The 22835-nt window shown below is 33.3% G+C and overlaps 1 protein-coding gene across 1 annotated transcript in view; it reads right to left on the minus strand.

Annotated features, from left to right (window-relative positions):
- The window catches only part of LOC145975618 (uncharacterized), a 109194-nt gene that overhangs the window by 38634 nt on the left and 47725 nt on the right, over positions 1–22835 (minus strand). Inside the window, exon 2 of the mRNA XM_083106217.1 lies at positions 13697–13824. Within this exon, the coding sequence (XP_082962343.1) occupies positions 13697–13824 (128 nt within the window). The remainder of the gene's footprint in view (positions 1–13696; positions 13825–22835) is intronic.

The following is a 22835-nucleotide window of genomic DNA, read 5'->3' on the forward strand; positions in this document are numbered from 1 at the left end:
TGTGTGATATCCTAAATTCATTGGGCTTAATAAAATATTGATAAAAAATTAAAATAAAAATAGAATAAAAAATTATAGAATAAAAAATAAAATAACAGAATAAAAAATTGAATATTTTTCTAAAACCTAAAAAAAGCTGTGCCATTTTGTGTAACTAAGTAACTTTGTAGAATTTTATATTGCTTTTTTAATTTTATTTATTGTATTAATTGTTTCTAAATTTATTAATATAAATATTTTTATTTATTAAATAAAATTTTTTAAGTTAGTATATAATATATAATGAGTTTTCTTTTCATCTACATAATTTACACATACTTTAGTTTTTTTTTAAATGATAATTTCAACAAGAACAATAATCTTAACAATCTTAGTCTTGGTATTATCTTGATGACTAATTAAAAATCTTATCTTGAGCTTGTCTCGAATTTTGAGACAAGACTAGACAATATTAAAACTAGGTATCTCGTGCGAAAAGGGGTATACTCTACCTCTTTTTTCGCCTGGTTATGTATTCGGCTATAGTGACGAGGAAGAAGAAGCACTCGTTTTCGCGGTACAAACGAGCTCTCTGTGAAAAAACGGGACTGCAAACTACTCTGCGAAGAAAAGCGCACGCCGACAGTATGTTGTTGGCAGAGGAAAAATCAAGTCGCGAAAGCAAAAATGGAAAGAGGGGAAGACGTGAAGACGTTAGATAATGGAATAAAGCCAAGAATCTTGTGAAAAAAAAACACGTTCCTTCCATTTAAAGAGACGAAAAAATTATTTATTGGCCTGTGATATTCGACACACTCTGATTCTAACAATATATTTAGAATTTTTTATATTTTTTATATTATTATATATTCTTGCGTTTGTGATGATCGTTCATGATCATTCATCATTAAACTTTTTATAAAATGTAGGATTAAATTATATTTAAGAAGAGGACAACTTGGCCATTTTGATGGGAATTTTCAGCTGTATACAATACGTTATACTTGTACGTCGGACAATTTATACACTGTTGTTGTGTATGTAGTCATTTTGTCATCATTCACGCAACAACAGTGTCGCGAGACACATTCCGAGTCCCCTATTATCCCCCAAAGTATAAATGTTACGAGATGCCACTCGCGATTATACTCTACCCTAATTAATTCTCGCGTTTAACAAGGATACGGAAGGATACCGAGGCGACGAACACTATTTATCAAAGCAGATATTTCTCGAACATATTTATTTAAAACGAAAATTAAAACAATAATAATATTAATACTGCTCGTGTGTTGCAAAGCAATAATAAAAATTAAAAATTCCAGGGCCAATAATACGAGCTAATTACTAAGGTCTAAATAAAATAAATACATATAATAATAAATTCGTTTAATCAAAAACAAAAACGTTTCGACTTTACTTAGTCTTCTTCAGTAAGAAATATAACAAAATCAACGAAGTGCCGCATAGAGAGAAAGAAATCATAAGTATAAAAAGAAACAACCGTTAGAGCGCTATAAATAAATAAAAAGAAGCCGATAAGAACCCTTGTAAAAGAACATGTTCCGGCAGCACAACAAATGAGTGACCCGGAGTGACAATTGGCCTCCTATTCAATCACAACTTCTTCGTTGGGAAGCGAGAAGCTCCTGATTTGAAACTGGCCATAACAGCTGTGTCCGAGTCTATCATTTTCATGCTGTAATTGTATTATTTAAATTCAATAATTGTTACTGAATATTAATTGAGAATAATTAAGAAAAAGAAATTATGAATTAAATTAATAAATATTAATGAATTAATAATCAATAAAATACTACATATTGTCCATGATAAATGAAAAACGAATGAAAACGGTCAAAAAAAGTTAAAACTGCTTACATAATTTGTCATAAACATGTCTCTATAAAGCTCAAGATATTCCCACAGGCTTCCCATCATTTCGAAGTCAAGAACACGACTGATAATAAATGTCATAATCACGGTAAATATCAATAATGTGTAGGTGACACGATAAGGACAAAGCAACGATTATCCGTTGGACAACTCGTTTAAAACATCATAATATGCGCTATCGAGTAATTCGGTGTCTGTATTATAGTTAATTCCATGTTTTTGTTCTTTAATATGTATCATTTCAGAGATAAGTCTCTTCCTGTAGTTAGACTCTATGTCCAATATTTTAACATTTTCCCAATCCATGGTATGTTTTGTATTGAGAATGTGTTCTGAGACCACCGAATGCCTCGCAGATTCTAACGCAATATTCTTTACGTGCTCCCTAAGTCTAGTTCTTAATTGTCTTTTTGTTTGGCCCACATATGAGGCTTCGCAGTCTTTGCAATTAATTCTATAAACAACATTAGATTCAGATGAATGCTCATTCTTGTCTTTTTGGACTTTAATAATTCTATCCAGTCTGTTGAGACAACGATACCCAACTATAAAATCCGACCTTTTAATGTTGGATGCAACTAAATCCGAAATGCTGTTAATGTAAGGAATGACAAAATAATTGTTATTATTCTCATTATCCGTGGTGTTAATTGTCTGAATTAATTTTTTGTTGTAAATCGTTTTTATTCTGCGATTAATTTCATTAAAAATTAGATGTACAGGATAACCGTTGCTCAACAGAATATATACACAAATCTCTATATTTTTCCTGTGAAATACGGGGTGAGAAAGCAGCATTGCTCTATCAACAAGGTTATAGATCGTTCCAATTTTATGGCAATTAGGATGGTTAGAAAAGAAAGATAATAATCTCCCTGAAAAAGTTTTTTTGTGGAACCAGTCAATGTAAATGGTGTTGTTGAAAATCTTAATATTTAAATCCAGAAAACTAATGCTGCGTTCCACCTCATATTCCACTGTAAATTGTAATCTTTCGTGATAACCGTTAAATTTGTTCAATATGTTGGTGACTTCACTAACGGGTGCAACCAAAACAATGTCATCAACATAGCGGTGGTAAATTGAAATACTGACATCCAACGTGCCGAGTATCGATTCCTCCAAATCTTGCATAACTATATTTGCTATAATAGGAGATAATGGCGAGCCCATAGGAGTCCCATGAGATTGTTTATAAATATTGTCATTAAAAGTAAAATATGTGGAAGACAATATGAACGTAACCATCGAGATAAACTCACTTTTTGGAATTGTCGTGTGCATTTCAATAAAATTCCACCTGTTATTAATACTGTCAATTGCAAGATTTGCAGGAATGTTAGTAAATAGCGATACCACATCTAAAGATATCAATATATTCGACGCATCTATTGTCTTACCAGAAAGTGTGCCATATAATTCAAAACTATTATTTACATTACTTTTGGCTTGAGGAATACTAATTGATAGAGCCTTGTGCAGATAAGTAGCAATGGAATATAAAGCGGTGTTAACAGAGGAAACGATGATTCTGAAAGGAATGTTTTCTTTATGAATTTTCGGAAGGCCATATGCTTTAGGGAGGAGAGAATCGCTGGATCTTAAAAAATAGTAATCTTTTTTAGAGATGTAATCCTTTTTTAACCACCTCTTAAGAGTGTTATATTTATTTAAAGTAAGAATCAAAGCAAATGGGGAATATTCATTTTATTATGTTGTTTATGGAAGTTGATTGTTTATTTAAATGCCTTGGAATCAAATTGATATATTTGTCTTTTTGCATTTTTTGCACGTAATAATTATATTTTAAAGAAAATTAATAAAAATTAATATAAAAAATTATACAGGGTGACCCATTTTAACTTAGGCAGCCAAATAACTCGAAAAATAAGCAAGATAGAGAAAAATGTTTTAGACAAAAGTTGTATGGTTTCGAGGGGGCCATAAGATGGTATCATTGGTTTGACCTTGAAGAGTCATTTGAAGGTCACGTGAAGGTCACTTCAATTTTTTTAAATGGAACATCCTATATATTTTTGTACATTCTTGTAGCTCATCTCGAGAGCTTTCCAAAACACTATAATTAAGTACATTTTCGTTAAGTACTTTTTGAGTTATGAGGCTTGAAATAATTTCTTAATTTTACATAAACCGTAAAATATCTTGTAAAATATTCATTTTTCGATTACCTTACCTTAATAGTTTTATGTACAAAATAATGAGAGGAATCAATTGGTGTAAAGAAAACACATAGTTGTTTCGAAGAAAAAATATGTAATTTGCAATTAACAATTCCATATTTTTTCTTAAAAACAACTATGTGTTTTCTTTACACCAATTGATTCCTCTCATTATTTTGTACATAAAAGTATTAAGGTAAGATAATCGAAAAATGAATATTTTACAAGATATTTTACGGTTTATGTAAAATTAAGAAATTATTTCAAGCATCATAACTCAAAAAGTACTTAACGGAAAGGTACTTAATTATAGTGTTTTGGAAAGCTCTCGAAATAAGCTACAAGAATGTACAAAAATATATAGGGTATTCCATTTAAAAAAATTGAAGTGACCTTCACGTGACCTTCAAATGACTCTTCAAGGTCAAACCAATGATACCATCTTATGGCCCCCTCGAAACCATACAACTTTTGTCTAAAACATTTTTCTCTATCTTGCTTATTTTTCGAGTTATTTGGCTGCCTAAGTTAAAATGGGTCACCCTGTATATATAATATAAAAATTAATATAAATATTAATTTTTCTTATTAAATATTAATTTTTAATCTTGTATATTATTAATTAATTATTATTATTAATTATCTAACGCTATTTTATAGTCTGATATTTGTATTTCGTCGATCAATATTGTATACTATAATTTGTAGTTGATATCCGACACAAAATTGTGTGCTATAATTCCACCGTATCGATGAATGTTAAATTATTTTTTATTCATTTTCTGTTTATTTTTTATCTTTATATATGACTTTTGATAGAGGAAGATGAAATTCATAAGTATATCGGATTAAACACGAACTGCTACTACGTGTTTTTATTTCTATTAAATTAATTTTTTTTAAACGCAAGATATTCTAAGAAATATAATAGTAATTTTTGGCACATAACGCTAAATTTTTCATTTCATTCAGCAATTTCGCAGAAACAAGCCACTCGCTCATTTTTCGCGATTGATTTATGATCTCGTGATTCTCTTTTCCGGGCATCATTGTAAAGATATAATCGCAATGGGTAAAAAATTAAAATCGATTGCGCCGGTTACGGGTCGCAATTAATTCGGCAGAGGTTAAATTATAGACGCATGTGCGCGCAATTCTCTCTCTCTCTCTCTCTCTCTCTCTCTCTCTCTCTCTCTCTCTCTCTTTTTCACGCAGTCACGATCGATGCAGTTAAACGCGCAAACTATTACATACTTCCGCCTAACGGTTTATCGGCTCGGAAACGGCGGGCGAATTGTTCCATTTTTTTTTTTTTCGCTCTTTTTTTTTCCCATGATGGAAAACGCCAACGCAGAGGCGCGTTTATGAAAATCCGATGCGGCAGGCGCTGCGGTGGTCGTCGCTCAATTATGGCGGCAAAGTTTCGAGCCCTTTGCGTCAGACTAAATTGCGCCGGCTAAATTACATATACGCCGTTTCATTATTTATTGTATATAATAATAGAACTGAAAGTCGCGTGACTGGGAAATTTTTTATTGCGAGCGAAAGAGAATTTAATCGTGAATGCATAATAATAATAACAATAATTTACACTTTCGATTACACGTACATATCGGCAGGAGAGCGGGGCTTTTAGTCATATTTGACGTAGAAGAGGATGTAATTACGGTCGTACGTAATATATTGTAATTATTCCCAATTTGCTTCTCAAAGCTCGCCTCACGTGTCGATTATATTATTCGCGGACTCGCCGGTGCGCAAAATTGTGGGTAGCGAACCGTAGCGTCGAGTGAATCGCGTTTAATGAAGCTTGCAAAAAACGCGAAAAGGTACGAGAGATAAAAGCGGCAATTAGCATTAACAGAGAGGGAGAGAGAGAGAGAGAGAGTCACTTGCCACTAAAAATACTTGAATTCCGAGGAAGAGCGTACGATTCGCGCAAAAATAATTCAAGATAACTGGACAATATTTTCCCCGTCAATTTTCTCCTGTTTGCGATTCGGAGCTTATAAAGGTCACATATCACGATGGATGTTAGCGTATACGACAGCCCGTCGAGTCGAAAGGGATCCTTGAAGAACAGCCGATGATGAATCGCGAGCGAGAAATGACGGCGGCGGGGAAGGGAAGAGGGGGAGGGACGTGCTCCATTTTCCGGACCTCCGGAAAAACCGATCCATATAAAAAGCGGCTCTCCTAAGATTTCGCGGAACTTCTGACCCTACTGCACGTCAGCTGTGCGTGATGCCCCGTTTCGAACGTTCTGCCGATTTATCATTCTGTCCTCCCTGCGCCGCCATTTAACGGGATTTTACGTAGTGTCACGTGCGTGATCGAAGGATGATTTCCTGGTAAAGGTGTTTTTCCGTTCGACGCGAATGCAATTCTCAATTTTGATTAAAACTACGGGTTACAGATTCGGCATAATTAATTATTGGAGCAAAATTGATTGACGTAAAATCAACGATAACCTTAATTTTGATAGGATTAACGTGTGTAATAACATTGAAAGGGAGAAAAGAAAATTAAATTCAACGATTCATATTATGATCGTCAAAGCGACAAATGTCGAATGATAAAGGTTGATTAAAATCCCGTTGTTTTAAAGAGAATCGCGCACAAAGAAATACGGGTAGGCTTTTCTTTCTCTTTAATAAAAGAGCTCGACACGCAAACCGCTCGGTGAAATCTACGAATAAAAGCTAATCGAAAAAATCAGCGGTAAAGCTTTGAGTTTTTTTTTTTTTTTGAGAGTATCCGACGAATGAGGTTGCTTGTTCAAGAATAACGGGATTGATTCTCTCTTGACGTTAAGAACACCCAAACTATCCGCAAATAAAAACTGCGGCAACGACCGTCGGTCGTTTAGATTCAAGAGATAGCAATGCAATTGCCGAGGCAATTGCATTTTGTTCCACGTGACTTAATTGAATACTGTAAAGACACAAAATAATTGCTCGACTTTACGTCCGGATACTTTCGATAAACGAATTCTTCTGACATTTTTTCATCAAGAGCGAACTTTCGAAAACAATTATAAGAAGAAAGAATCGATCGCGTTCAGCGATAAAATAATAATTAACGCCCTACATTTGCTTAATATAAATCTATATAAAATACATTTATGATGAACAGATTTTATCGGTAGCTGAAATTTACAAAGATTTATTAATATTACTATTAATAATTACACTAACTTTTAATTAATTGAAGTGTTCCAATTACGAGAAACTAAATCTAAAACTTTTTGAAAATTCTGAAAAGAACGTTTTTCTCCGGACTTAAATAGAAGATATCTCAGATAATTATAATCAACAATAATAATTTCTTGTTGAAAATTGTCTGTGAATCTTGTTGATTTTAATTATTAAAAATTATTATTTCTCTTGATTTTCATTATTAAAAATTATTTATTTTTTAAAAATTATTGATATTAATTTTTTTTAAATGTAAAATCATATTCAAATATTGTTTCTCGGTTTTTTGATTTTTTATCATCTATCGATTTTCGTTTCAATAGTATTTTTTGGTAAGCTTATTATATTTGAGCAATGAAAAATGGAATATTTTTCTTGCGGGATGTATCACACCATTTTATCCTAGAAAGCTTTTTGATTCGTGAATTTTACAAAAAAATTCGCATGTGTGAAAAATAGAAAAATATTGCCTTAACGCTATTCTAATATCCGATTTGAGACGGACATTGAAATACGGCAACTGTAAAACGCGCGAATTCTTCAGAAAAACGCTTCCTCATAAAAAGAGTCATATAAACTCTTGGAGCTTAAATTGACAGGAAATCAGCTGATGATCGCAGATTCATTCTTCGAGAACACTTCCCTTCAACATTTTTCAATCGCTTTTAATCAAGAATAATAAAGACAGCTCTCTTATCGTTTTTGCGGGTGCGTTCTTTTCGTATCGTCCGTTTCATTCAATCCCAATCCTGAATTTCGTCGATGAACGAATATTAAGCTTTCGCACCCTCGACCGAAAATATACCTCTACCATCCAATCTCTATGCAGATGCGAGACGAGCGTGTCGAATCGTGAGTGAGGAAAAAAAGTGTACCATCGAATGGCAGATAAAGGGAGTCAACCATCCGATTTCGTTGGGAAAGCCACGCCGCAGATTTCGACGGAATTTCTCTATATCCCTCCTCACGTTTCGGCATCGCGGATTTATTTGCGATATTCTCGTCGGCTCTTCGTCGCATGAGTGTCTTTCGAGAAATAAAGCAATCCGAGCAGAATTGTTACGAGTTTTTTTTCTTTTTTACGAAACGAAGCATGCAACAAGATAGTCGTAAGTTGAACGATATGATGTCGGAAGGATACGCTGTCATAATAGAATAGAATCCGCAGCTGCTTTCGATTATTCGAAATAAACGATCGTGGATAGCGTGCAGCTTTAATCGTGATAAACAAGAGAGATAACATGATATATCTGTTGAATAAATTTATAGATACAGAACTTTAACTTTATGAAAATGTATTCAATTTTGCCATATTTGTTATTGAAATGGTCACGATATGAGGATGATTTCAAAAATATCGAACATGGAGAGGGATATATAGTTTTCTCTCATGTAATATAAATATTCTGATAATAGTGCACGTGTCCCTGAAACTTGAAAAGGGTAACCGGCGTTAATAAGCGACGATAGCCGCAAACGCGGATGTCCTCCGTTGTTTAAGAGAAGATTATTTTTACAGTGAAGGATATCGCGTCTCAGTAAACTGGGGAGAGTTAATTAGAGCTAGCAATTAATAGCTTCTCTTTTTTTCAAATTTTCCGATTTTTCAAGATAATTTTTAGGATTAAATTAGAGAGAGGAAGGAATAATAAATATCGAATAATAAATATCGAATATTAAATCCATCCAAAAATTTTAAATCCTATTGAAAATAACTCTGGCTACCAAATGTTCTATAAACATATCTAACATAATGAATGTATTATGTTCTGTAATTTTAGATGAGACTATCGAATAAATGAAATCTTTCTAGATCGAAGTATTCTTGAAATATTTGAGAAATCTTGAGAGATATTTTATAATTACATAGAAAAGCTTCTATTTTCCAATAAGAATTATGCATGAATTGAATTTTATTTCACAAATGTACCTCCGTTTTTATGCAATTCAAGATCATTTAATTTTTCTAGCTTCTTTCAAATTTTTTTTCCTATACGTTATAGTATAATATAATAACTAATATAATAATTATTAAATATTTTAAAAATTTTATTTATTTTAAGAAATTCCAACATAGACAAATAGATTTTTATAAGAAAAATAATATGTTTATTATATAAAAGAAAAATATACTAATATTTTTTTTAAACAATATATAATTTGCTTTTATTATTTCTTTCATAATTGAACGAATAGAATTTTTTTTATATTCTGACTTTTTTTCCATGAATTTTAGAATAAGTTAGAGAGAAAAAAATACCGAATATTGATGAGAAAATTTTAAATCGATATCCCAAAATTCTGGTTACCAGATGTTTTATGAATACATCTAACACATGAGTATGCATTATATTCTAATTTTAGGTGAAAATTCGTTGAATAAATAAAATCTGCGTTCTTTTCTCAATATCGTCGAGAAAATTCTTGAGATATATTTTATAATCATAGAAAAGCTTCATTCTAATCTTCCAAAAAGGATTTCTGTTACGTGGATCGAATTTTATTTCACACAAATGTACTTCCGTTCTTATCCAACTCGAAATTATCTAGTGCTTATTAATGGAACGATGGCGATCGGTTTTTCACAAATCAAAGAATTGGATCGAATTCAAAAAACGTGGAAAAATTTTATAGTTATTGTACCAATTCGAGTCGCTGATGCTAATACTTATACTGATCTGCGATAGCGAAAGAGAGAGAGAGAGAGAGAGAGAGAGAGAGAGCCAGCAGGAGAGCGAGAGACAGAGACAGGATGTTCCCTGGAGACGCGTACGACCGGTGGCCTGTCACAGCTGATAACACTGTGCTAAATGTTAATTAATACATCGTGATACGTGCAATTGGCACTAATTTGAAGGCCAAATCGGAATGCCCGTCCCGGTGCGGTACAACGGGGACGTGAGAGAGTAGGGGAATGAGGGGAAGAAGGGAGTGACGCGTGCGTAATAATGCAGTGCTTGTAGTGAATGCACCTCGAGGCCCGGAAGGCATCGAACCCGGCTTCGCCCCCGCATCCCCGGTAGAGAATTGCCGGTTACCCTCGAGATCGAGGAGACTTGGAAACCGTTATCGCGTGCACGAGCAGCATTTAATTATAGACGATCGCTTCTTGCTCCTCCCCTTTTCACCCTCTTCCCTCGATCTAGCCCTCATCTTCCGAATTCGATACGCCGGAAAATAATCGGCCGGATGCTGCGGGACCGCCGGTCAATGTTTGCCCACTATAATCGACTGCCGAGGACGTAAGGAAGGGGAAGGGGATGAATCGGGAGGCAACGGATAACAAGAATGGGTGGAGAGAAACCGCAAAGAAGAGAGGGAGGCGATCTCATCGAACTCGTTTAATTAAATAGAAAGGATCTCCATCGTTGATTACATCGTATCGTTTTATTAAGACGTTAGAATGTAAACTCGGAGATTTGTAGATTCGCGGGGGAGTCTCCCCGTGAGATTTCGTCTCGGCGGCGAGACTAAAGTTTGCCATTGTCATGCCGCGGGCGGGCCATCATCCGACCTTTACCACTTCACCCTGTACTTTCCGATTCCGCGGAACATTCGAGACCGTGCAAATTCAGAGAGATTTCAGGAGATTTTATTATGCGCAGACATTTCATTTGCATTCCAAATCACGTTCATTTTCTTATTCAAGCCGCGAAGTGATATTTGTTATCATCGTTTTCCAGGATACACTCCAATTTATATCATTTTCACTCAGTTGTGAATTTATATCTCGATGTATCGTATATTTCTCTCATATTTATTCTAAAAAAATATATATGTATATATATATATTAAAATTAATTAATTTTTATCTAGTTGTAAATTTATATTTCGATGCATGATGTACAGGATGTTTCTTAATAAGTGCGAAAAATTTTAGGAGACGATTCTTTGTCGAAAATTAAGGAAGGTTTTTCATATAAACATTAAAAAGTTTTAATGAAAAATTGAATAGAGGTTGCTAGTTTCATCCCCTTATAACAATACGAGAGGCTGAAAAAAATATTAATAAATAATCTTTTTACTAGTAGAAAATATTCACCTAATTTCATTTCTTTAACTTGTTCCAAATTTGGGAAAAAAATAAAAACCTAATTTTTACCCCCATTTTTGGAGGAGTGTAACTCCACAGGGAGGAATGTAGGAGTATATGTTTATATGAAAAACTCCCCTTAATTTTCGGCAAAGAATCATTTTCTAAAATTTTTCGCACTTATTAGGAAACACTCTGTATATATTTTTTTCCTCTTTCATATTTATTCCAAAAAAATATATATATAAATCAATCAATAATTAAATATATAATATCGATATAATTATATATAAGTGAATAATCTTTCTTAAGCTAATGTTGGTCTTTTCATTATACGATAGAGAAATTAATTAAATAATTGAATGCTTATTATGCATTATGTGAGATAAGGAAAGGCTTGATTGAATCGAATAAAGATAGATGCGTCCTCGTAGACCTAGCGATTTCATTAATTATTTCACTGTGCTAAGAGAAGCATAAACGAAAACACTTGCAATATACAATATGTACAGAACCCAGAAATCGATCATGCGCGGATCATTTATAAGTAAAGTGCATCTCATATCGTGAATCAAAATTACATTTCTGTAGATTAGAATTATAAAATAAATTTTCGGATTGAGGGTATATTCCAAAATCTGAGTAAATAAATAGTATAGCGCTACTCGAGACGAGATTTTATTCCTATTTTCTATTTTTCCACATTTATGGATTTTGAAGGATTTTGATAAATTTTATTTAGAAATGTAATTCGCTCCGACAGGGAAAATGCTCAACTCATTATTTAGACATAATGAGCTTATCATTAAGTGTTATTGAAACGGGAGCCGATAGATGACAATACACAATCAACCGGAAAATAGCATAAAATTGAAACTGAGCGCGATTTTATATTTAAAAAAATTACAAAATCAATAATTTTTAAGGAAAAAAATTGCAAAATTTGTTAAGTACTTTAATTATTTTTTTTCTTGAAATGTAATTGTTATATTATGTGTATTCTTACTGAAAATAAGGAGATAAATAATTTATAAAATATAATCGGTAACAGCTGTATACAAATGCCTTTTTTCAATTTAACATATACCAGGATGTAAATGTATTTTTAAAAATGCAAAAATGCTCCATTATAGAGGTAATATGCTTTTGCTCTATTATAATATTTTTTTAATTATTTCTTCTGGTAGACTATAAGCAAAACGTCAAGGAAAAGGCATTGCTAAAAGCGATGGCTAAAATCAAGACATTACAAATAAATATCAATGTTTTTTTCTAAGAAATAGAGAAATAAAGAAAAATCAGTGTTTAAAATATTCAATCAATATTTCTAATAATTTAAAATACAAATTTGTACATTTCGTCGAAGTTTCATAATTAAAAAAAATTATATTTGTTGATTATAATTATATCTGAGAAGTTTTTCACCAAAATTCTGGAATAAACATTCTTTTTAGTATTTACAAAAAATTGACCCATAATTAGAATATTTCAATTAACCAAAAATTGATGTAATTATTAATTATAATATTAGTAAATCTTTATAAATTTCGATTAACAATAATTGTATCTATGTATTTCATATTAATTTAAGCAAATGTAAAGGTTACACTGTTGTATCCTATACAGGAATTCTATTCTGTATTGAGCTTCTACTTTGTGCTTCAAATAGGCAGTAAACAAATAGTTTTTCACTTGGGGATTTAAAGAGAAAAAAAAGCTTTCGACGAGACTGTAGATTAAATAAGTTTCAAAATAAGATGATCTAACTGCTTAAAGTATCAAAGTAGACGTTAGATTGAACATCGAGGTGAAAAGTAGGAGAGAAATTTCAAACTCGGATATTCATTAAATATTTCTTCTAATTGAAAGTTTGAAATTAATCCGGGCAGCATTGTTGCCGGAATATTTACGGTCCCACTTCGGAGATGCTCCCACTCTCCTTATTTCTCCAAATTTGCGTAATCCCTTCGACGCGGAAGAAAATCTTCGCGTTTAGTCGAGGAGAAGCCGTCGAAGCCGGCGAACGGACGTGCAAGCTTGCGCTTTGCTTGACTCTCCGGAGCCAATTTTGCACGGACTCGTCTCATAAATCCGGCATCGGCGAGAGGTAAATAACGTCGTTCGTTATAGCCGACTTTGGAAGAGTGTCAAGCGATCCTTGGCGCCGCATCGACGCGAAAGAAATATTTATCTTTTTACGAGACGCTCGGGACGAACCTCGTCCTCGCATTTCCGGTCGCGTCCTCGAAAAATTTTTCACCATACAAGGCATATATTTTTCACATTTGTTTCTGGGTAACAATTTTTCCGCCGAAGTTCTGAGATGATTGACGCGTCTCTCATCGTTTGGTAATTTGAATGAAGGTTCGAATGAAAAAAAAAATTAATAAATAATAATAATATGTACTTACGATGCACCATTCGTCCGTGGCTGAACATTCCGTCAGCATCTGTGCGGTGTAATTAATGCACGGTGTAATGCTGCCGACTCCCTCGTTGTACTGTCCGCATCTGTAACATCTAATACCGTGCACGGCACCTGCAACACATAATAAATTATAATAAATTAAATTAATAAATAAATGCAATAATAAATTAAATTAAATTAAACTACTGAATTAAATAAAAAATTAAATAAGAGATTAAATATTAATTAAATTAAGAGTCCAAATCGTCAACACGATCCGCGAAAAGCGTACCGCCCTCGCAAGAATAATTCGGATATCGAATGTGAGACCCAAGAGTGGAGAGCAAATATCGTGAGATTTTGTAAAAATTCATTTTTCCAATTTCCTCTTTCTCTTTTTCCCTCTATCTATCCATTCACTGCGTCGGCGAAAACAATTGGCGACGGGCGACCAAACATCGTCAATTCGCAGCTGGTTTCTCGACTCGCGAACCGATTAATCCTGCGCGAATCGCAATCCAGGATTCGGGAATCGATGAAACCTATAAAACGCGTTTAATCGCGCCTCGTAAACGCGAAAACTTCGGGCGCCTCTTTTATTCCACTCGCGCGAGTAATGGCTCCACCGGGCGCGTATCGCGAAGTAACTCGGTCGGAGTTTCATGACGCGAGCGAGTAGTTTTACTGCGCTTTCTCGCGCCAGGACCGCGATCGGACTTTTTTGCCTGCCGAGTATAATGCTCGTAAAATCGAGGATTTACGAGGACAGTGCGCGGCGCTAAGTGCCGATTCCAGATGAGATGCTATACATGAAAAGGAAGATTCATTCGTGCTCCTATTCGATTAAATTAGCTCGCCTGTCCATCTAAATTATGGCACTAATTTTAGATTTATTTAATCAATTTCTCTGCAGTAGCTTTGAAATATTTAATGTATAATATGGAAAATTTACTTGAAATATCCAATTTTTTACAGGATTAGTTTTTAATAATATAATAGCATAAAAATTTACTTACTTTTTTGTACAAAAATTGTATTCTATTAGTTATATCATAATATAAAAAATTTTTTTTATTATTTAAATATTTCTTTATTATTTATTATTTAAAATAAGTAATAAAAATATATATAATAATTGTTCTCTCAACGATATCCGTACTCGATGAATTTTAAATTCGCTTGCTCGTCCACCATCACAGCACAAGAGAACCATACATTCCTGAATTTTAGATTTATTTAATCAATTTCTCTCTAAGCAGCTTTGAAATATTTAATCGATATAATATGTACTTTATTTGAAATAATTTTTTTACAAATTTAGTTTTGAATATATAACGTAAAAATTTAATTTAGTAACTTTTCTATAAAAAATTTTATTTTAATTATATTATAATATAAAAAATTTATTTTTTTATTATGTAAAGCAAGTAACAAGAATATATATATATTTTTTATTATAATGTATAATTTTTAATATATATATATATATAATATTTAATTCTTCCAATGTTTTGTCATTCAATCTTTTTGTCACTCATATTTCTATTCGATAAATTTACGCAAGCCTGGTTTAATTATCTTCTTGTTCACGAACTCGATGGATAAAAGTTTCGATGAGTGCCTTTTAAAAAGAAGAAAAAGCGAGGGGGAGGCATAATTGATAAGGGTAATAAAGTATTTTAAGTATTCACCACAAATTCGCGGTGAGTCTTTCGTGAGAACTTCAGTTTCTAACGCAGTCTGAGAGGAACAAGACTCTTTTGAACCTCTTGAGAGGTGAACCACCGTGGAACCTCGTTAGAACTTTACGAACTTGAGAGTTTATCGAGGCTGATGTTTCGTAACGTCGCTTGCCACCATGTTGGATCAAGCTTCTAATCAAATTCACAAGATACTAAGATTGTTTGCACGTATTCATTTATGCGTCATATATCCAGTATGATTATTTTTTATCTAAATTGAGATTGTATAATAAAAAGGTCAGTTAGTCGAGGAAGACGAGGGGACTTGGATAAATCTTATTTTTATTCCGTATCGTAAAACCAAGTAGCTATATGAAAATGACAGGATTTTATATCAAACGTCTTCCACGAAGCTGTAAACAGGAAGGTCGCGTAAACGTAAAAAAGAAGATTACGTTCCCCCTGCGCCACCCCTTTTACAATGTTATTTCTTTATCGGTCCGTTGCGTCGCCACAACGACGTAAAGCGTTACAATCCGTGGTTTCCCGACCGGACATAGTCGCATAAGCTATACCGCAAAAGTGGTCCGAGAAGCAAGAAATAAAACGAGATCAATCCGCCCGCGCGGCGATGCCATTATATCCAAAACCGTGAGAGAACGGATCAGGCGGCAGCCTCGCATTTCGGGGACCTTTTTGCCTCGCATAGTGTTTTCCTATTTCCAATAAAATATTTTTGCCGTATACTGATCGGGAAGGAGAGACGGAGAGAGAGAAAGAGAGCGCCCTGTGCTGGAACCGACTCAATAAAGAGGCAACTTTTCCAATTTTCTGCGAAATTCGCCCGCTCGGAATTCGATACGCCAATCTACCAAATCCTTAACCCGACACCATTCGCTCCACTCCCCCTAATTTTTCCAAAATCATTTTATACATCAATAGGGTAAAACGTATAATACCCTCCGGCAGGGGAAAAATGACCCACTCATTCTTCAGACATAATGAGCTACCAATAAGTGTTATTGAGACGGAAGTCGATGGTTGACAGCGCACAATCAATCGAGAAATTGCTTTGAATGTTTGATTTTACATATTGAAAAAATTACAAAATAATTTTTAAGGAAAAAAACTTGTACAATTTGATGGTATTTTTTAATCATTTTTTTTTATTCCATAAAAGTAATTGTTATTATGTTTATTATGTTTTTATTGTATTTCTGAAGGTATAAACTGTACAATATAACAAGTGACAGTGTACAAATACAATTTTTTCTATTCGATATATACGAGGATGTATTTTTATTTAAGATTAATGCAAACCTTCCCCTTCTACGATAAAATTAATATTCCCTAACCCTATTATAACATTTTTTCATCATTTTTTGGCAGAGTATGGGCAAAATGTATGAAAGAAAAATTACAAGGGTGAAAAAATATTGCTACAATAGGTCAAGGCATTATAAATGGTGTCAATATGTTTTTTTGAAAGAGATAGAGAAAGATTTTTATAAGTATTTAATCAATATTTTTATTGTGTGTGTGTTGTGTGAATTAAAATATAAATTTTTGTTGAATTTTATATAATATAAAAAGAAAAAAATTACTTTTGTGTTGACTATAGTTATGTGAAGCGTCTTTCACCGAAGTCCGGGCAAAAACGTCCTCTTCAGTACTTTCAAAAAATTGATTTTTTCAATTAATCAAAAATTGGTGTATTATTGATGTATTAGCTGGTATATTATTAATTGTAATATTAGTAAATTGATGTATTATTAATTGTGATGTTAGTGAATTATTGTGATTATTATTAAATTAGTGTATTATTAATAATTGGTGTATTAATTGAGGTATTATTAATTGTAATATTTTAGTAAATTTTTGTAAATTCCAATTACAAAGATCTGTTCACAAGATTTATTTAAGTATATTTGATATTAATTTAAATAAATATGAGGCATATTACACCGTGTTACTTTAGATAATTTGAGAGATATAAATTTAATTATAATATAATTTAATTAATATAATCTGTATAAAATTAATCAGATTCAATTCGATACATTATACATTATCTGGAATAATAATTTTGCGTGCCACACTTAAATCTCGAATTCAAATTACTTGATACAAGTTAATCGAACGAAAAATAAAATTAGCGCGATATTTCTCCTGCGCAAACGATGCCACGAATCCTTCCTAGGACAGATTCTTGCGAAATCTGTTTCGCGGCCAAACTGACTTGAGAAAAATCCCGTTTCTATGGCTCGATAGGGAGGAGACGCGACACGTAAATTTTGCGCGCGTGGAGGAAGAAAAATATCGGGCAGTAAATTTCCCCGCGAGGGAGACGGACGTGCCCTCTGTATCTATTCGCTCGTGCGCGCGAATGATTTATCTCGTCGCTTATTTTTGCCGCGACGTATGTATATACAGGGTGTTCGACAATTTTTAGCATTCCCGAAGTATGAAGGTAGATTGACTCAAACTAAAAAGGAAAATCCTCTACCGTTTGCGACTTTCGCAATAATTAATGAGAAATCAATTTAAAAAGATAGGCCAATCTGCGTTAATTAACTTCTCATTAATTATTGCGAAAATCGCAAAAGGTAGAGGATTTTCCTTCTTAATTTGAGTAAATCTACCTTCACACTTTGGGAATGTTAAAAATTATCGGACACCCTGTATGTATACCTGGCGAGAGGCGCGATGGAAACCGCCTTTTTGCCGGATACGGTACCGCGATACGTATTGATAGCGCGGCCAGATGTGTTTATTCCGTCGTTCTCATTATTTCGGGGGTATATATACGTGGTCGAGATCGGATCCACGGCCATTTCGATACTCTGAAAATTGGAATGGTCGTCCCCTGCGCGATTTCGCAGACAATTCCGAGAATTGATTGCCTCTACACAACGGCATTTAGAGGTTTACGGCTTTTATGCTATAATTAACCAAAGGTTAATTAAGTACGGCGAATGTGAAAGCTGATAAAGCAAGAGCAAGAAATTTGCCTATATCATACGAAGCGAAAGTTTGTTAATAAGAGTTTAATGATATGATAAGTTAAACTATCAACTTTTACAACTTGGTTATCCGTCCGCAAATATTTGCCTTCGATCGGATATAATGGAGTCGGGGATATCGATGTATCTCGGCTTCGGTTTGCCACAGAATGTGCGCGCAAAGTACAATTTCAGACTTTCGCGAATTTATTTTAGTTTCTCGATATTTTGCCATAATCCTTTGACGAGAAGCGAAGAATATTTTTCGAAAAAACAACGGGGCTTTGAAATATACGAAGAGTAAAAAAAAAACTTTCATTTGCAATTGAAAAATTAGATTATATATTAAAATTGAAGCTATTGTATTTGATTAAGATGATAGCAAAAATAAAGAGTGATTAAAATTACGAGGTAAGTTTGTTCATGTAAATGTAGCGGATGTCAAATATTTGTCCTGGCAATCGTCGACAACGGAATTTGCACAGCCGCTTGTTTTGAAAACAATTTAAACTTTGTCACCCTGAGTGAGCTCGAGCGGCCATCGAGGAAGAACTCGAATAGATGAGAGCAAAGTCCTGACAAAGTCCTTACGCTTTCGTGAGATTTTCGTTTGCTACCGACAGATGAGTTAACTACTGTTTGATATGAAGCGGACGAGTCATGATTACGTTCCAAAAGTGATTAGAAGTTAATAGTTTCATTTAAATTATCGTTTAATCGGTAATGAAATTCTCGAGTTCTTAAACTCATGAAGGAAGAATAAATTATCGTGTTATTTTTTAATGTAATTTATTATTAAAAATTTATTTACTATATTTGAGTTACTTTTTATGTAATTTATTATTAATAATTTATTATATTTGTTAAATTTATTATATTAATAATTTATTTTTATATTTACTATATTTTTATATTAATAATATAAATATAATAATAAATTATATATTAATTATTTATTTATTATATTTGGTATGTTCATTATATTAATTTTTTTATTATATTTATTACATTAATTTATTTTTTATTTACTATTATTTTATTTATTATGGTCCATATCAATGAAAGAAAATTCTTTTCTCAATTTAAGGGTAAACATGATAAATTTATATATAATTTTGTATTTTTATTTAGTTTTATTAATATAAAATTTATATTGTACATAGATTTATATTTTTTAAATTTAAATACATAAAAATTAATATTGTCGAATATTAATTTTTGAAGAGAAAATATATTTTGTTAATTTTTTAGAAGAGAAAAATACAATATTAAGTGAGTTATCATATGGAGCTTTTGACGCAAACTTGAACGCATCCCATGAATCGAAATTATTTTCATGTTTTTTCACGGTACAATAAATCGATGTATTTCCATAGATCACATCATTCAGATGTCAGATTCAAAGAGGAACGCGACGCATTCCACGGCAGTAAAAGTCACGTAAAGGATCCTTTGCGGGGAAGGAAATTCGCGTAGGATCGAAGCTCTCGTAGCGAATAACGTTATTACGTGAGCGCGGAAAGATTTCCTCGTCGTAAGATATCCAAGCGGAAATGCCGATATCTCTCTCTCGATGCCGTCGCAATCAGCTTTGTGGAGGACTTAACTTGCGTTCGAGCGATGTTATCATGTAAAATACATTTGAGAGAAAAGTTAGCTCTTCTCTCCGTCTACGAAAGTCGCGGGTTTATCAACGCGCGGAACGAAGGCGGATTATTACTCCGTTTGCAAAGAATGAAAGTAATTTCGCAGGAAAGTTTCCGCGGGGACGTTTCCCGGACAGAAATATTTGCTCGCGTTGTAATATGAAGAGGCTGATTTTTTGTCTTGCAAAAAATAGAGAAAAAAAGCGAAGGAATGAAAAAATACGGGACACCGTAAACACTCATCAAATTCGAAAATAATCTCATAATATGGTTCTATGCAAAATGTCCCAAAACTATTGGATACTATTTAAATAAATGCCTATAAAATATATATTAAAATATATATATATTAACGTCTATCTATTTTTAATATGTATAAAAATAATTAATATTATTTATATTTAAATAAATAAATAAATATAAAACATTTATACAAATAAATAAATAAATATGTTAAAAATATTTTTTTAAATAAAATAAATGGGTAAAATACATTTATATATGTAAAAATAAATACAAAACACTTATCTAAAATTTATTGGAGCGCTGAATGACAATTATACCGGGAGTTTCGCTAAAAAACGAGCAGTAATGCTTTAATGAAGACAAAGCCATTGTTGTTTCTTCATTATAAGTGTTCCCCGAGTTAATCGCCCGCTATCCCATCGTAAGTCCAAAGAATTTCGAAACCGACAGATTCCGAGGCGAGGCATCCAAGTACTCCCGACTCTTGGAATTTCCCTACCGGGAGCAAAAGCTCGTCTTAGACGTCGGCGCTGGTGTGACGCTTTAGGCATCCTGCTTGGATTTCGACACGACGGAATTCCCTCTTCCCTTCCCTTCCGTATCGATCGTACGAGGATTTGCGACATCCAATTTCCGATATTAATCAGCGTTCTGACTATGACAATCATCAGTCCGAGCAATATCGATAAATTCGTACAACATCGCGTCGACCTGCGATTGACAATCGAATCGCGAGTAATAGGACAACTAAATAAACTTTCAATTTTGCGAAATAAAGGTCCGCGTTTCTTTTATTAAAACCCATCCGCCAAAAGCATATTGAAGCGTCAGCGCACATCTGGGAGTTATAAATTATTGTCGGAAATATATTTAATAGGAATGAAGCTCTCGAAGATACGTGACATGGATATACATGTTCGAGTCTTCAGAGTTTTCGGCGGAAACGAGGCGTAGCGTAAAGTCGAATCCACATGTAAATCACGCGGCCCCGCGATTCACGGATGCGGCGAGAGTGGCAGCGAACGATCTCGGGGCCATTTTGCGGGGAATTCGGTGAAATAGGGGACGTAAACGATCGGCGAATGTGGCTAAAACGTGGCCGTTGCTTCACGGCGTTATTTCACGGGCAGTTGCCCCGATCGGGCGAGCGTTCCGGTGATTCGACAGCTGTAGAAACGGGGATGTGCCCGCAAGTTATGCCCGTCGTTGCCGGACGCATTTCCATCGATGGAGTCGCGAGCAAATTAAGCTTGCGGCTGTCAGAAATTTATCTGGAGGATCCTACAAATTTTTATTGCTTTCTCGTCTTAATTCCAATCTTAATTCCAATTATTAGTTCATCGAATTTATGAGGTTTCGGAGAAATCAGTAAAATTCCTTCGTAAGAATTTCGCAGGATGTAAAAGTAAGATGGCGTAAATAATTATGAAAAATGGGTGAAAATAATATCTGATATGAATGAAGTCTACTACTGGTAAGGACTAATACTTTTTAAGAATTTTTTTTGAAGAAATATTAGAAATTATTGAATTTTTGACGTTTCACATATGTTTTTATTGATACTTAAACTGTACATCAGTATCTTTAAGTCTAGGATTATTTCTCTTTTTTTGATCATTACAAGCCTCTGTATGCATAGTGTTCGAGAATATATAGTTAGACATGCTGCTCTTTGTGTATAATTGTTTGAAATAATTAAACTCGATCTAGTTTTATTCTGTAGAATATTTATGGGATACTGAATTTAATCTTTACTAGAAAAAATTGGAAAATAATAAAGCAATGTTATTTAAAAATTAGATATTTCAGTTTTGGTAAAAATTTATTCATTTCTCTTGAAGTGAGAAAGATATTAATTGTAAATTTTTTAAATTCTATTTAGATTCAGTATCTCGCAGAAAATATTCTTTTGCTCAAAAAAGCAATAAAGTTATTCGCTCGATTAGTTTTCAAGATATTCATCATTCAATTTTGAAAACAATGTTTTGAGAAAAACACGTCTAAAGTTTTGCAAGCCCGCGTGTTACATATCTTATTCAAAAAGACTTATAACTCTTTCAGTTTTGTGAATTTTTCGATAAAATTTGAAAAACATGTTCTTCAGACATCATGCTTTCAAAAAATGTAAAAAAGTTAGATTTTTTGATCCTCTAAAGTAGATTGAATTTATAAGCTTCATTTTTTCCTCTTTTTCTTCTTTTAAAAAATATTTTAATATCGATATTTTCATATACATGTGTATATTAAATTATATTTTTTCAAAATTCTCTCTTTTTCTCTCTTTCAAAATCGCGACAATCGCGATTTCATCGACGGTAATCTCGAAGGTTAGCGAGAACACCGAGGCATCAGTCGTCTCTTGTCAGCTCGGAATCGATCAAGTGTCCTTGGTCCGAAACTTGCACATGACTTGCGCGATGCCTAACTTGACCTGAGCCGTGTCAAGAATCATTCTCCGCGTTAAATTTTTCCTCGGAAAAATTCTCGTCGCGATAGATACTCCGGCGACTTTCGAGATATGCCAATGTCTGCCTTCTTTGCCCTCCTGTGCATCCCTAACAACTAGA

Source organism: Camponotus vicinus, unplaced genomic scaffold, assembly GCF_025532165.1.
Source record: "Camponotus vicinus isolate PSW18456_S1 unplaced genomic scaffold, iyCamVici1.0 SCAF_1, whole genome shotgun sequence".
In the NCBI taxonomy this organism is placed as follows: Eukaryota; Metazoa; Arthropoda; class Insecta; order Hymenoptera; family Formicidae; genus Camponotus; species Camponotus vicinus.